This window comes from Fukomys damarensis, unplaced genomic scaffold (genome assembly GCF_012274545.1).
Source record: "Fukomys damarensis isolate Sample0158 unplaced genomic scaffold, DMR_v1.0_HiC HiC_scaffold_3, whole genome shotgun sequence".
In the NCBI taxonomy this organism is placed as follows: domain Eukaryota; kingdom Metazoa; phylum Chordata; class Mammalia; order Rodentia; family Bathyergidae; genus Fukomys; species Fukomys damarensis.
The window spans coordinates 45,576,428-45,592,708 of NW_022900915.1; the positions used below are offsets into that span (position 1 = coordinate 45,576,428).

A 16,281-nucleotide genomic window follows, 5' to 3' on the forward strand; every position below is an offset into this window, starting at 1 on the left:
TAGTGAAGCTTAAAAAATTTACCACCTATTGTATATGTTGATAATACTGGGTATGTCGCATATGTTGTTCATCTATCATGCATTAATGGATGCTTGGTACAGCTCCAACTTTTGTCTGTCATGAATAAAATTGCTATAAACACTACTTTAAAAGTTTTTGCATGGATGTGTGTTTCTACTTCTCCGGAGAGTGGAATTGTTCATTTGAAATAGAATTCTTAGGTCAAAAGATAATGCTGCACTTAATCATGTGAGGAACTGCCTACTTTCACAGTTGCTGCAAATTTTCATTGCTACGAAGAGGTGAAGAAGGTTCCAATATCTGCACATCTGCTCATCATCACCCCAAGTCTGTGCTCCCAGGCCACAGCTGGCTCCTGGGCCTCTGGTCTGGTCTACTCTGCTATCCACACAGGGGCTCTGTTCAGGCTTCCCTTCACCAAGACCAATGTGATCCAGCAATATTTCTGTGATATTCCACAAAAACTGAAGATTTCTTCATCAGATGTGCAGTTTTCTGAATTTGTAGTAGATGTTATAAGCATTTGTCATTTGTTACTATGTTTTTCCTTTGTATTTATATCACAAATTAACATATTTTTAAATGTGCTTATAATGCATTCTGCGGAAGCCAGAAAGAAAGCCATATCCACCTGTACCCTACAGTTGGCCATTTACCAGCTCTTTGTCATTTTGGCAGCAATAGCTGTCTTAGGTCCCATTGCAAAGAAGCCATCCCTTAAGAATCTGCTGACTGCCATGTTGTACAGCATGGTGCCCCCATTCGTGAACACCATCATCTACTGTCTACGCAACAGGGACATTAGTGCTGCTCTTTGAAGAATGTTCAATAGGTATCATCAGTACACAGTCAAGGGTTTTCTTGACTACAACGTAAGTAACATTGTGTCAGATGAAAGTGTTTTAATTTATTTTCTGCATTTGCTTACATTAGAATCTACACCTGAGAATATCTATTTCAGTTGTCTTCATATATTTTCTTGTCTGTTCTTCTTATGGTGAAGTATTTATTTTCCTTGATGGGTACTTTGTACCTATTGTATATTTTATACCAATTTCCTGAAACACTAGATGTATAGCCCACATTGACATGTTTTGAAAATATTTGGGATCACTTTAAGCTAAGAAAAATGTCAGGCATTATAAAGAGTATGTATTACATGCTTCATCTTAGCAGATGCCTGTGCTATTGAGAGAACCTCAGGGGCTGGATCTGCCCAACCTGGAGAAGCGCACTGAGTGTCCTGTGAGAGACCCTGCTGTCTGCACTGTGCTGTTTGGACTCACTCTTCCACTCAGGCTGGGATAAGTGACAAGGGGATTAGACAGCAGACAACTCAGGCCTGAGGATGCAATGGGACAATCAACACAGAGACCCTCACCAGCCCCTTCGCCCTCACCTAGTAAAATGCTTTTAATCCCTTTAATAAAAGGACACAAAAAAACCTGACCTTCAAAATAGTGTAGTTTGGAAACTTTTGGCTTCTCCCATTGCTCTTTATGAAAAGATGCATCAAGTTAATCCACTCAAACATTGGCTGTGAGGAAAAAGAAGAGTCAGAGTGTAACACAGAAACAGAAGGAGCAATGCCTGCTGTTGTATTTACCTGGAGCACAGCAGCTGATGCCTCTGTGTGAGTTAAATTTTTGTCACCAAGTAGTGTGTACAAATTTATTTACTCACAATAGAAAGCATTTTATTTTTCTGACTCTGAAAAACAGAATCTGCATCGTCGCGGTTCAAATGAAAAAAATGAATCCCAAATATTTGAGCGGTTTCATCTAGAAGCTCTATGTAGGAAAACCTCAGCACAGAGGTGCTGTTGTCCATTTAGTGCCAGCCCAGCACTGGAGCAACAGGCACATTAGGCTCCCTGCCTCTCCATACTCATTGCTCCTGGCAGAAGCAGGCGTTGTTTGTCCCCATGGACTTCCTGTCATCAGAGCTCACATCCTGGTGAAGGTCTGGATGGGGCTCACCCTCCTCTGATGGCTGAGATACCTCAGCTTTCAATGTTTCATCACTGAGGAGGATGCATCTGTTCTTCTGTAGCTTTATTTGGGTATAGGTGGCAGTTAAAATGTATTTATGTAAATTACAGAGTTGATGTGATTTTTCTATCCATAGAAATGTTTGACCCATCCGAGCTAACATATCGATATTTCTTTTCAAAATATGTCTGTGTCTGTCAGTTTCATAGCTTTTTTCAAGGAGAAAATCACTTGCTACTTCACATTTAAATGGCACTCTTATAAAGACAGGGTGCTATCAATTCTGAATTTTCGCATGTTGGAACATATATTCCTTTTGTCCCAATAATTTCACTTTCAATTTGTATTCAGGTTTTCTGTCCATGTGTATTTTCCTCCAGATTTTTGAACGAACTAATAGATTGATTGTTAATTTCCAGATTTAAATTATAAAATTGTGTCACTATTTTTCTTGTTTGCTTTCCTCCTTCCCATAACACATCATTTTTATTAGTGGTTTCATATAATTAGCATTTGTTTTTGTAGCATGCTCAGTGAAGCACATGGGCAGTTACAGGACTTTCCTGAAAAACGTACTGGTTGAGCACGCTCACAGTAATCATGGGGCAGTGTGAACAGAACATTCTTCAGAGGGGCAGAGTTAACAGAAAGGCCCCAGGATAACAGAATTTTCTTGAAATGTCAAGCCCTTCACACACTTGCAAAACATTTTGATACATTGGGCTGGAGCACCTCAGCACAAACTATTACATTTCTGAAACTAATCATTTGGAAGCAAGGGATGTGATATTTGTATTACTGCTCTATTTATCTGTATGAGTATGTCAGGATGTACTTATCCATTTCAACACCAGTGAGCTACTGCAAGACTATACGGTTTACCTGTTGCTGTTGTCCCTTGCATTATGGATACCTCTACCAGGAGTCCACCTGTGATGGAAGTGCTGGGCACAGGATGTGAATATCATCAACTTTGTTACTTCTACCACAGACAACACGGTGGCCATATGAATTTTATTTCATTTGTTTTTTGTCTTGGCATAGTCTTTCCTCCACTGGAAATTGAATTTCCTGAGGGTAGGGGCTTTGTCTTATTCACTAAATGAATGACAAAGCTGTATCTGTAGGACAGAGTGTTTTACTGGTAACATTCTAGAAATCTTGGCATCTACTGCACACAGAAACCCTGAAGACCTGTGCTTCAGGTCCACTGTACGGACCTGCAATGAGCCTCATTTGTGCTGAGAGGGTTAGAGAACAAGGAACCCAGCAAGTCAGATTCCTGAAAAATTTTGTAGAAAGAGTGACCCACATGGTGTTGGCCACGCCATGATGAAGTTTCTATAACATCACTTCCACTTGGCTCCTGAACATTTCAGTGAGTCTGCCACTTCCATCCTGCAGGAATCCTTCTATAACTGGCACAGGGTTGAACATGATTTGCCATATGTTTTCTGTCCTCAAGTCCATGGTCACTGGGGGCATGGGGATAAACACGAGCTATCCTGTGTTACCTGGATGGGTCATGGTTTACCTCAAGGATGATTTAATATTTCTGAAAAGTGTATCTGTATCTTCCCAGCATATAGAGATGAGTGTTTTCCCAGGGCATGGGAGAGCTTCTCAGAGCATGTTCTCAAGACTGGCTCTGGGAAGTGTCCTTGGTTTTCATCCCCTGGCTGTATCTTTCCACAACACAGTCTTCCCTCATGCATTGCAAAGAATCAAAAGTTAAATACTGACCTTTTATGGAAAGAAGGACAAGACCTGACCTCAGTGAGGAGGATCAGCATTTGGGCAAACTCTGTTCCATGCCCTTTCAAATCCCCAGTGATGGGGGCACAAAGACAGCTCAACACGCTGCTGAGAGGCTCTTCGGGGAGACAGCATTCCCATCTCATTTTTCGGTGAGCTGCATTTATACACAACACTAAAAGTCCTGTCCTCCCTCCATCAATCTTGATAGTGTCCATGACACTAGAAGTTTTGAGTCACTTTTTATACCTATAAGAGGCAAAAGTTCTGGAAAAAAATTTCTCATTTGTGTTTAAGGAAACCATGGGTATTTATTTTAAATACATGTTAACAGGGTAGGAAAAGAGAAGGTAGCAGAAAGGAAGAAATGAAAGAAGAGGGGCTAAGAAAACAAGTTTTGTCAATGTTTGCCTTTCTGTCCACCCCAACCCTTCTTTCTGGTTCATCTCCAGCTCAACATGGCCACCCTGACTCAGTGTTCCCATCCCCATGACTATGAGACAAACCCAACCATCAGAAGGCCTCCCCTGAGACTTGGTGAGAAGATCGGAGCCTCCCCAGCACCCTCCTCATCGCCCCAGTCACATCCTTGTTCCTCAGGCTATAGATGAGGGGGTTCAGCATGGGGGTGAGGATGGTGTAGAACACAGAGAAGACTTTGTCCTGGGCTGGTGTGTGGTAAGAGTGTGGCAGCATGTACGTGTACATGGCAGCCCCATAGAACAGAGTCACCACAAGCATGTGGGATGAGCAGGTGGCAAAGGCCTTCTTCCTCCCCTCCACAGAGCTCATGCGGTGGACGGTGGTCAGGATGCGGGCATAGGATGCGATAACCACAGAGAATGGGATGAGCAGCATCAGCACACAGCAGATGTACATCACAGTCTCATACAGGGCAGTATCTGCACACGCCAGGCTCAGCACTGCAGGCGCCTCACAGAAAAAGTGGTGAATCTCCCGGGAGCCACAGAAGGGAAAGCTCATGGTGATAGGTGTGAGGAGGAAGCCATCCAGAGAGCCCCCAAACCAGGAGCCTGCTATGATCATCCAGCACACACGGCGGCTCATGAGCACAGGGTACCTCAGGGGGTGGCAAATGGCCACATAGCGGTCATAGGCCATGAGCCCCAGCAGGAAGAACTCGGCCCCCACCAGGGTGAGGTAGAGGAAGTGCTGAGCTGTGCACCCCACAAAGGAAATGGTTCTTTGGCCCAGTACATAGTCAACCAGCATCTTGGGCACAATGGTGGAGATGTACATCATGTCAATTAAAGAAAGGTGGCTGAGCAGGAAGTACATGGGTGTGTGGAGCTGTGAGTCAGTGTGGATCAGAAAGATCATCATCCCATTGGCCAGCAGTGCGGTGAGGAAGATGGCTGAGATGGTTGCAAACAGGAGCGCTGAAGTTTCCTCTCTGGTGAACAGCCCCAGGAAGGTGAAGTCCGTAGAGGAGGTGTTGTGCCCTTCCATCAACCCTACCATGGCACAGAAGCAGCCTCAGATCTTCCAGATAAAGTGATGGATGATGTTCCCAGGGAAATAAAGTGACAACACAAATTCATTGTTAAAGAAAGTGCAGTGCTACTCAAACATAAAGAATTAGAAACTAGAGTCATTCATACTAAGATGAATGCATATTGAGGCCATAATCTTAAGTGAAATAAATCAGACACATGTGTAAATACCAAATAGTTTCTCTGCTGTGAAAAATGAAATGTGTAAGTAAGATCTAAATTGGTTAACTGATAATGTGAAATAGGAATGAAAGGGCTAATGGAGGAGGGAAAGTGGGAAGGGTAGGGGAAAGGAAATAAAGGAAAGAAAAAATATGAGAAAAGGAAAAAATGGAAACAAAGTCTTGGTAAATGAGGAGCATGAGGGGTAAGGGGAGGGCAGGGGTATGGGGAAAAAATAACAACCAAGATCTGTCACGTAAAGGTACAAAATCCCAAAGATGAATGCAACTGTACTGTGAAGCAAAAAAGTACCAGCAAACTCCATGAGGAAAATAACAACAACAGCAACAAAATTTGTTGTTAAGCATTAGGATTCTAAAAGGTAAAAGAAAATATTGAATCATACTTTATGTTCTGGAATTCATATGTAACAATTTATATCACCTCAGGAATTCCAGGAATACCAAACAAGCACTCCAAAAATTTTAAACAATGCCCTATGAAATGATAGTGAGGATAACAACCGCAGGAAGCCCAGCAGAAGGAATCCATCAGGCACAACAAGAAATTAAATCCAAAGGGGAGAATTGATCAAAAAGAAAATGTCACGAAAAGGATAACTCAACACATGTAAGTTATAACCATCAATGTTAATGGTCTCAATTCACCAATCAAAAGAAATAGACTGGCAAAATAGATCAAGAAGGAAAATTCAACAATATACTTCATACAGTAAATGCATTTAATTAAAAAAGAAATTCATAGACTGAAAGTTAAAGGAAACAATACTCCATGCTACAGAAACCCAGAAAAAAAGCAGGACTACCTATCTTCTTTGCAGATCATGTGTATTTGAAACCAACACTGATCAAGAGAGACTTGGACACTACATCCTGGTAAAGGGAACAATCCAAGAGGAAGAGATGACAATCATAAATATATATGCATCAAAAACTAGTGCACCTATCTTTATAAAACAAATACTAATGGACATGAAAAAGCAAATAACCACTGACACAATAGTAACGGGGTACCTCAGTATCCACTGTCACAAATAGATCAGCTACACAGAAAATAAACAACGAAATACTAGAACTCAATCAAACACTTGAGAATTGAATATAACAGATGTTTACAGAGTATTCACCCCACAAAATTAGAATACACATTCTTCTCAGGTGCACATGGGTTGTTCTCTAAAATGGACCATATACTCACTCACAGAACACGTCTAAGTAAGTGCAAAGACTTGGAGTGATTCCCTGTATATTATCAAACCATAGTGCGATAAAATTGAAAATCAATAGTAAAAGAAACAAGAAGAATTTCACTAACACATGGAATTGAATGGCACACTCCTAAATAACAAATGGGTCACAGAGGATATCAAGAAGAAATCAGACAGTCCCTACAATTAAAGGACAATGACAGTACAACATATCACAAGTTCTGGGACACACTGAACATTATCTTACAAGAGAAATTCATGGCACTGAATATGTATATTAGGAAAACAGAGTATGTGCAATTAAACAATCTGATGCTGAACCTCAAGCTTCTAGAAAAAGAAGAGCAGGACAAACCCCAAGCTCATACAAGGAAGGAAATTATAAAGATCAGAGCAGAAATCAATGCAATGGAGACTAAAAGAACAATGGAAAAGTCAACAAAGCCAGGAGTTGGTTCTTTGAAAGAATAAACAAAACTGCCAACCTTATCAAAAAAAAGGAAAGAAAAGGCTCAAATCAATACATTTAGAAAAGAAAAGGATGAAATTATGAAATCCAGAGAATCATCAGTATGCCCTTCAAGAACCTATATGTCAATACGATGGAAAATACGAGGACATGGACAGAGTTCTAGATTCATAGTAATTACCAAAGTTGAATGAAGAAGACCTAAAAACTCTAAATGACCCAATATTAATCAATGAAGTTGAAAATGTGATTAAAAACTTACCAACTAAGAAAAGTCTTGGACCTGATGGGGTCTGTACTCAATTCTACATGACATTTAGAGAGGAACTACTGCCTCTACTTTTTAAACTCTTCAACAAAATTGAAAGGGAAGCAATACTCCTGAATTCATTCCTGGAATCAAGCATAACCTTGATCCCCAAAGCATAAAAAACCCAACCGAAAAAGAGAGCCATAGGCCAATTTCACTAATGAACATAAATGCCAAAATCCTTAATAAGATACTGGCAAATAGAATGCAGAAGATCATCAAGAAGATCATACACCTTCACCAAGTGGGATTCATCCCAGGAATGCAGAGAAGGTTCAACATACAAAAATCAATAAATGTAATGCACTATATTAATAGAGCAAAGGATAAAAACCATCATCTCAATAGATGCAGAAAAAGAATTCAACAAAATTCTACATGCACTTATGATAAAAGCCCTACAGAAAATCGGAGTAAGATTGTCTCTACCTCAATCTGATGTCTTCAAGAGTTCTGTCTAACCTCTGTTTCAGCCAATTTAGTGCTTCTGTTTCAATACTTATATCTTTAATCCATTTTGAATTTAGTTTAGTGCACCTATGAAAAACCATCTATGAAAAACCAAAAGACAATATCATAGTAAATGGTCAAAAGCTGAAAACCTTCATAGTAAAATCAGGAATAAGACAAGGATGTCCATTATCACCACTGCTGTTCAATATAGTTCTGGAAACATCAGCCACAGCAATTAGACAAGACAAAGAAATAAAAGGAATAAAGATAGGAAAGGAAGAAGTCAAATGGTCATTATTTGCAGATGATGTGATACTTTATACAGAAGGCCCCAAGAACTCCAGCAAAAGTCTTTTAGACTTAATAAACAAATTCAGTAAGGTAGCTGATAGAAGGTTAAATAACAAAAATCCATAGCTTTTCTGTTCATGGAATACTGGCTCACTGAGAGAGAAATGGGAGTCAATTCCTTACACAATAGCATCCAAAAAATTGAAATATCTAGGAATCAAAATAGTGAAAGAAATCAAAGATCTCTACTCTGAAAACTACAGCACTCTGAAAAAATAGATTGTTGAGGATATCAAATGGAAAGACATCTATTGTTCCTTGGTAGGAAGAACCAGCATAGTGAAAATGTCCATACTTTCAAAACTGCTATATAGATTCAATGCAGCCCCACTTGAAATCCCAGGAGCATACTTCACATATCTTGAGAAAATAATCCAAAAATTCATTTTTAACAGGAAAAGACCTAGAATAGCAGAAGCAATTTTAGGCAATAAAGAGAAGGCAGGGTGTATCATAATTCCCAACTTGAAACTATCGCAAAGGTTACTGTGATAAAAACAGCATGGTACTGGCAAAGAAAAAGACCTGCAGAAACAGTGGAACAGATTAGAAGATACAGAAATAACTCCAGATATACTCCACCCCATCACGTTCACAAAAGGAGCCAAACACCCTCACTGGAGGAAAGATAGCTTCTTTAATTAATGTTGCTGGAAAAACTGGGTTTCAACTTGACAATGATTGAAACTAGACCTATCGCTCACCATGCATTAAACTAAATTTAAAATGGATTAAAGATCTAACTATTAAAACAGAAACACTAAATCGGCTGAAAGAGAGGTTAGGTAGAACTCTTGAAGAGAGTGGTGTAGGAAAAGATTTTATGAACAAAACCTCAGCTGTCTGTAAGCTAGCACAAACAATCAACATGTGGGATGTCTTCTTACTAAATAGCTGCTGCACAGCAAGAGAAATCCTCATCAGTGTGAGAACACATCCCACAATGTGGGAAAAACTTTTCTCCAGCTCTTTCTCAGACAAAAGGCTACTGTCTGGAATACATAAAGAATTTTAAAAAATCAGACCTCCAAAATTTAAATACCCAATCCAAAAGTGGGTATCTGAAATGAACAGACATTTCTCAGACAAACGAGTAGAAATAGTAAATGAACATATCAAAACATGTTCAACATCACTGGTCATCTGAGAGATGCAAATGAAAACAATGCTATGATTCCACCTCACCCCAGAAAGTATGGCTGCTATCATGAAGTCAACCAATGACAAATGCTGGTGGGGCTTCTGTGAAAGTGAAACCCTGCTCTACTGCTGGTGGGAGTGTGGACTGTGCAACCACTGTGTAAAACAGCATGGAGATACCTCAAAGAACTAGGACTGGAAGTCCTATTTGATTGAGCTACTGCCCTGCTGAGTATTTCCCTAAAAAGTTAAAAGAATCACACCATAGTGATATATGTGCACCAATGTTCATAAGCAGCACAATTTTTAGTAGTTAAAGCTTGGAAGCAGCCCAATTGCACATCAACTGGGACTGGATAAAAAAAAATGCGATTTTTGTAAAAAGGGATAGTACTCAGCCATTAAAAATGAGAAATGAAGCCAGGCATGGTGGTGCATGCCTGTAATCCCAGCACTTGAGAGGGTGAGGCAGGAGGATCACTGTGAGTTCGAGACCAGCCTGGGTTACATAATGAATTCCAGGTCAGTCTCAACTATATAGTGAGACCCTGTCTCAAAAAATACAAAAGAAATGAGAAATTAGTGACATTTATAGCTAAATTGATACACATTGAGGCAAAACTCTTATGTTATATAAATAGGACACACGTGTAAATACCAAATAGTTTCTCTAGTGTGATAAACTGAAACTGTAAATAAGGACTCAAGGTATAATAGATAATGTGAAATAGGAAGAAAAGCACAAAGAGGAAGAGCAAATGAGAGAGGGTTGGGAAAGGAAAGAAGGGAATGGAATCAATGAGAAAATGAAAAATAATGGAAACAAAATCTTTGTAGATTAGGAGGGAGGGAGGGGTTGAAGGGAGGACAGGGCAACAGGACAAAAATAAAACCAAGATTGATCATGTAAAGGTACAAATTTCCAACAATGAGTGCCATTATATTTTATACATTAAATGTGCCCATAAAATTAATAAAAGTGGAAAAAAAACTTTTACTTTGTAGTAGAGGTGTGCTAAGAAGTGGTTTGTATTTGCCGACTTTTGGTCTCCACTCAGGATAAATTCAGGAAGCAGGGAGCTAGGAAATCCTTCTTTGGCCCAGAAATGGGTGGTCGTGCTGGGGTCAGGCTGTTGGTGGGCAGACTCAGCTCACTCTGTTTTCTACACATGCCCAGAACATCAGCTGCACCGTGACTGTACCCAGCACACAACATGTTAGAACCATGCGAATCTCTGAAAACTTCACCTGGTATAATCGCTAATTCAATTAGTGAACAATACTCATCAGTGAGAGCTCACACATTTTATTATAATCTGCACTGATGTTTTTAGGGGTACAAGTAATGTTCACTGTTTTATTTCATTCTGCAAATTTCAGAAAGTTTGCTGCCCCATTTCATTAATTTTTCTAATACTATGTGTAATTTCATGTCATTCACAATCTGTATCTTCTGCCTCATGATTACAAGCATTTGCAGTGTTGAGGAACAAGCTCAAGACCTTGTGCCTGCTAGGCCTGTTCTCTAGCAGACCACGCATCAGAAAGAAAACTAACGAGGAATGGCCTGTGTGTTGGTTCTCCCACAGTGTCTGCATTTCAAGTTTAACTTTTACCCCTTCCTAAGTCCTCAATAACAAGGACCTCGAGCATGTGCTGTTGCATCAGTAAATATGTTCCTAGGCTCCCTGTCCACACTCACACCTCAGTGTTTTTATGAATTAAAAAAAATGTGACAGTAAGACAAAATCTCTAATAAAATTGTAAGAGAGCAGTAGTTCATATCCTGTGTTATTATCCTCAAAGTGGTTATTCAAAGTAGAAGACATAGACCTAAAAGATTCTCTCACAAAAAGGAAACAGATACAACAGACACTTTCTTTCCAGTGAACAAGAGATTCTAGTCATATAAATGAAACAATTTCACATATGTGTTAAAATATTTTTGAGTCAGTTAAATAGGTAATTTAGGGATCACTTGAATTTCCTCTTATTCCCTGTGTATCCATCTTCTATTTTGCTCCCTATTTGTGTACATATTTTATTATCTCATGCTGTCCACCTTCTCCTCTAGCTTGTGAATCAATGAGTACTTCTGTTTTGCAGGTTACCAGCTCTGTCCTTTTGCTCATAAAGGGTCTACTTTGCCTGTCAGCAAGCGACCTGCAGTGTGAACTCCAATTCTAAGTGAAACATCTGGCTCAGTTTATTATCTGCTCACATTATGAGGAGAATGACACGAGATGGATTTATACATATTGCTGGGCACAGACTATCACTTTGCTATGATGTGGTGTAAAATAAATGATAAGAAAGCAGACACAATGACTCCGTACCTTTGCAAGGGAAGTTTGCTCTGCAGGGATGGAGGAGACACACAGAGAGGTGAAGTGCAGAGTCAGGCGAACCGAGCACTTTTCCTGCTCACCGCATTAACTAACGGTGCGGCCCTGGACTCTCCTCGAGCCTCAGATCTGTATATTACTTTGGAATAACAAAACACACAAGGCTGCTTTAGGGAATAAATAAGAAATTTACATTTATGGGTGAAAATATCTCATACAGTTCAAACCAGAATGCCAGAGACATATACATATTGCAATTTTTTCAACACGATTGGTGAATTGTGAGAATTACGTGTCTCTTTTAAACAATCAAAATACTCAACTAAAATCTGAATTTGAGTGGTAAATACCTCTTGATCTCCAGGTCTGTAAAGCCAGGGAATCCAAACACATTTCAGCACTTCAAAGCTGTTGATTTTTGCTCAAACATACCTTGACTTGAAGGAAATGGTATTAGTCAGAATTTTCAGGATAAGATAGATGCAGTGTAACTAAGCCCATGAGAAATCCACAAGTCTTTCTTTGAGGGGCCTAGATATATTTGTCCTGCAAATCGTACACAAGAAACAAAGTGATTGGGTAACACGGAATAACTGTTGAATAAAATAGCCTTTCAGGCTGCACCAAGTTACCGTTTATTACACAACACCACCCACCAACCGAAGGCCTTGCCTTCCTTCCATGCTGACATCTGAAATATCCTCTCCTGTGTGTCCGGGGTGTGGGGTTGGTGAAGCATCCACAGTTACCTCATTGTGTCTCCCACAGGGCTGCAATGTGAAGGCAGGGCAGAGTTCTGGATAGGTGTATGATGATCACTGCACCTGTCACTTACACGGAGCAATAGCCAACTCTGTTTCTAAGTTACGGCTGCTCTGTGCCTTATGAGTCTTCTGCAAGGGCAAGAGCAGGAGCCATGTTCCGGGAACAGCCAAGCCCTGCTGCTGGGACACCTGCGCTGCCCTGGACCAATTGCACCCTGTGCTCCTTCTCCTTCTGGGCTCTTCCGATCTCCTCGAAGCGGTTTTCTCGGTTCTATGGAGATGGCTACTCTTTTCCTTCATCCTTTTGTGTGCCAGGCTTTCCTGTCCAATTTCTACAAAAATGCCCCAGTTTTGTGCATGTGCATGGCATGATCTTTGCAGAGTCCCTTTAATATGCTATTTCTCAATTGGTAAAGGTTCCCACAGGTACAGGTTTCCAGAACAGGACACACTGGGATATTACTTATCTGTTTAAGTATCAGAAACATCATTTCAACTCATTATATATCACAGGAGAGGTTTTCAAGCCAAGTCAATATGAAGTTATACAAGATTCAAATTAAATGTAAAAATGTATATTATGAGGCCTTATCTATGTTCCTACATCTTTCTCAGTATTTTCAAAAATTGAAATTGTTAAAGTAAAATTGAAGTAGATTCATAGAACATTACATATTAAAACTTTCATGTGCTCAGTCAGCTTGAGAGACTCAGAGCCTCTCTTTTGGTGAGACACAGAGCTCTGGGCTGGGACCCTAACAGCTGCCCTGGAGACCTGCTCCTCCTGGCCAGGTCCAGCCTATGCATAGGAGAGGTGGACATGGAAAATGCCTGTGACTCTGACGGTGAGGCAGGCCCCTGGGCAGTGCAGGTGTCCACACCGTGGAAAATTACTTTTGGGTTATTTGTACCCTGGCTGTAAAGCACAGAACCCGGGCTTAAAGGACCTGGATTACAGCCTTTCCTGAGCCCTAGGACTTTAGAGAAAGCGAATTCAGCTTTCCCTTCTTCCCTGTCCTTATCTGAGTAATAGAACAAGATTCAAGGACCCCACAAGAAGGGAATGTAATTAAAATGAGAAAAAAAAAATGGAAACAAAGCCTTCATAGAAAGGGAGGGGTGTAGGGGTTGAAGGGCGGGCAGGGGAATGGGGAAAATATAAGAATCAAGATGGACTATGTAAAGGTATAAATTTCCAACAACGAATGTCATTACATTGTGGCCATTAAATGTACAAATAAAATTAATTTAACAAGAAGAGGTTGGATAACACCAGGCGCTTTGTGGCCTGCACTTTGGAAAATGAAACCAGGAAGACCTTGTCCACGGAGCCTTCTGTGCTTCGGCCTAGTGTTGCCCTGAACCGGCTCGGTTCACCAGACTGAGGCTGGCTGACACCGAGAGACATCAGAGGGGCGCAGGGCTCCTGGGGCAGAGGAAAGACGCTATGCTGCCTGCTCAGCAGCCCCTCCAGCCTGGGCTGAGAGGCCCCTCACCCGCTGGGTCGGGCAGCTTCTCTCTCCTCCACTAGACCTCACCTGCCAGGGGGCCCAGGCGCTGCAGCCCGGCCTGCCTCAGTTTCCTCAGATGAGACCTCCACGATGAGGGGAAGGAGAGGCGCTTGATGGTCGGGAGGAGCGAGGGAGGGGCAGGGGTGTAAAAGCCCCTGTGCCCTGCTCTGTACGAGTGCCACGTCCCCGCGAGCGGGGCTACGGTCACCCACTGCAGACCCGGCCTCATAGGAATTCTGAATTTGTAAGAAATAATATAAATTCAGTCTGCCCTGTCTGAAATGTGGACGGTCGGTCATTTCTTCAGCAGTGGCATCTTTTAACTAAGGCTCCGCGAAACCAGTGCAGGGGCTCTCACTTGGGAAAGCCCTGCCCAGCTTCTGCAGGCTGGGGTAGAACAAGCAAAGGGCAGGCCTAAGCGTAGCAGAACTCCTGGATGATTCACTAACTTTCTTAAGTTTCCCCTGAAGTTTCGCATTGTTTAAACAGAATTTGTGTCTATTCATGCATCGATTTAATTTCCAGGAAGCTCTGAGAAAATGTCTGCATTTTCCTCCCGCCGCTCTGGCTCTTCATACCTCTCCTCACACGCGCAATTGCACTCTCCCCACGAAAACCGTCAGCTGCAGGCCCGCTCGGGCAGAGAGGGCCTGCACCCCACGGAGCCCGCTCTCACCTGGGTGCAGCTGAGGAGAATCTGTCTGCACCCGCGGAGCCTCTGCAGGTGGCCATCGTCGCTCAGGGCTGTGACAGGGAGAAGTCACTCAGTAGAAAACTCGCCGGAATCCCAGGATCTCTGCAGTGAACAGAGCCCTTCAAAGGTCGCTGCTGCTTCTGGGTGAAGTGCACAGCACTGGACGGAAGTTCTCCCCGTGTCACACTGAGGACAGCACGGCTGGCAGCCTCTTTCCGCTGCGGCACAGGGCTCGGCGCTGCCCAGAGAGGCCGCTGCCCAGGTCTGAAATGCGGGCAGGTGAGACTGTGGCTGATAAGGAGGCGGCTGGGAGAGGCCTGGGCGGTCACTCAGGGCGGTGACAGAGTGCGCAGACCGAGGTCTCAGTGGACAAACAAAATGTGCACCCGGAGCAGAGAACTCCAGCCTCCTGGGCGGGGCAGGAGCTCTACAGCCTCCGGAGGTTGGGACAGCGCGGCTTCTGCCTTTCCAGGGAGAAGGACAGACAGCGGTACAAACCTGAAAAGCAGGAACAGAGCCCAGGCCATTAAAGAGCCCTGATTCCTCGGATCCTGCGCATTTCAGGTCCCCGGCAGGGCAGGGAGCTCCAATCGGAAGAGGCAGGCGTTTAAATGGGTTTCTGGGATGCGGGGCCCTGGAGGAGCAGGCCTGGCCCTCATCCCAGGGGACCGGGACACAGGCTCTGCACAGCCCAGGAGAAGGGCAGGGATGTACTCAGCTGTAGAGCCAGGCGGGGCTGGAGAGAAGCACCGCACCTCAGACGCCAAGGCCACTGATTCCTGAGGGTTTCACCGGACATTCCCCCAGCAGCTCTTCCTGAAGAGGAGTGGGACAGCAGTGTGAAAGCGACTTCAAAACGAAAAGAAAAAAAAATCCAAGCGAATGTGCAGTGCTGAAAACACCCCAGATTTATTTAAAACGTTGATCTACACATCCACGAAATGCAGTAAACTCCAGGCAGGGCCACACACAACACTAGGAACACTGAAAGTGATGGCAATCCTGGGGCAGAGGAGGGGCAGACGCGGGGCTGCGTCAGGAAGTACTTGATGTGGAAGTTTCCCCCCTTCCTTCCTTCCTTCCTTCCTTTCTGTTACTGAGGATGGAACTCAGGACCTGTGCTTTTAAGAGGCAGCAGAGCAACGGAGCTAAATCCCCAGCCCAAGTGTTTTTTCTTGTTCAGCCTGTCTTCATGATGGATTTCTTTGGAGATGCAGAATCACCATTGCAATCCTAGGAAAAAAACCTCTGTGTGTCATGAGTTAGAATCTTTTTTATATTGTTGGCTGACTTCCCTAATATTGGTGAGGACTTATAAGTATAAAATCCTGGGGAGTATTGATGTCATTTTCCTTTTTATGTTATAGTTTGTTTTTAAGTATTTGAGACAGGGTCTCTCGGTGAAGTTCCAGCTGGTGTTCAAATCACTGTGCATCCCAGGCTGGCCTGGAACCTGCTGTGATCCTCCTGCCTCAGCTTCCCATGTGCTGGGACTATGGGTGTGTGCCACCTCTCCAGGTTTATGTTGTTTTTTTTATCTGGTTTGTGTATCCTAGTAACTTTGGTAACATA

At 42.5% G+C, this 16,281-nt stretch overlaps 1 protein-coding gene across 4 annotated transcripts; it reads right to left on the reverse strand.

The window, feature by feature from the left end:
- Positions 1-4,088: 4,088 nt before the first annotated feature.
- Positions 4,089-15,225, reverse strand: LOC104855993 (olfactory receptor 2T1). Of its 4 annotated transcripts, XM_010615089.2 has the most exons (5): positions 14,692-15,225; positions 12,091-12,177; positions 11,732-11,879; positions 10,394-10,591; positions 4,089-5,271 (listed from the first exon to the last, which is right to left on the reverse strand). In XM_010615089.2, the coding sequence occupies exon 5, from the start codon at positions 5,248-5,250 to the stop codon at positions 4,282-4,284; it is 969 nt and encodes a 322-aa protein (XP_010613391.1). In that variant the 5' UTR covers positions 5,251-5,271; positions 10,394-10,591; positions 11,732-11,879; positions 12,091-12,177; positions 14,692-15,225; the 3' UTR covers positions 4,089-4,281. The 4 variants fall into 4 exon arrangements, with proteins under 4 accessions (XP_010613391.1, XP_010613390.1, XP_010613389.1 ...); XM_010615088.2 differs by lacking the exon at positions 10,394-10,591 and having other exon boundaries at positions 12,091-12,172; XM_010615087.2 differs by lacking the exon at positions 10,394-10,591.
- Between the last annotated feature and the right edge of the window lie 1,056 nt (positions 15,226-16,281).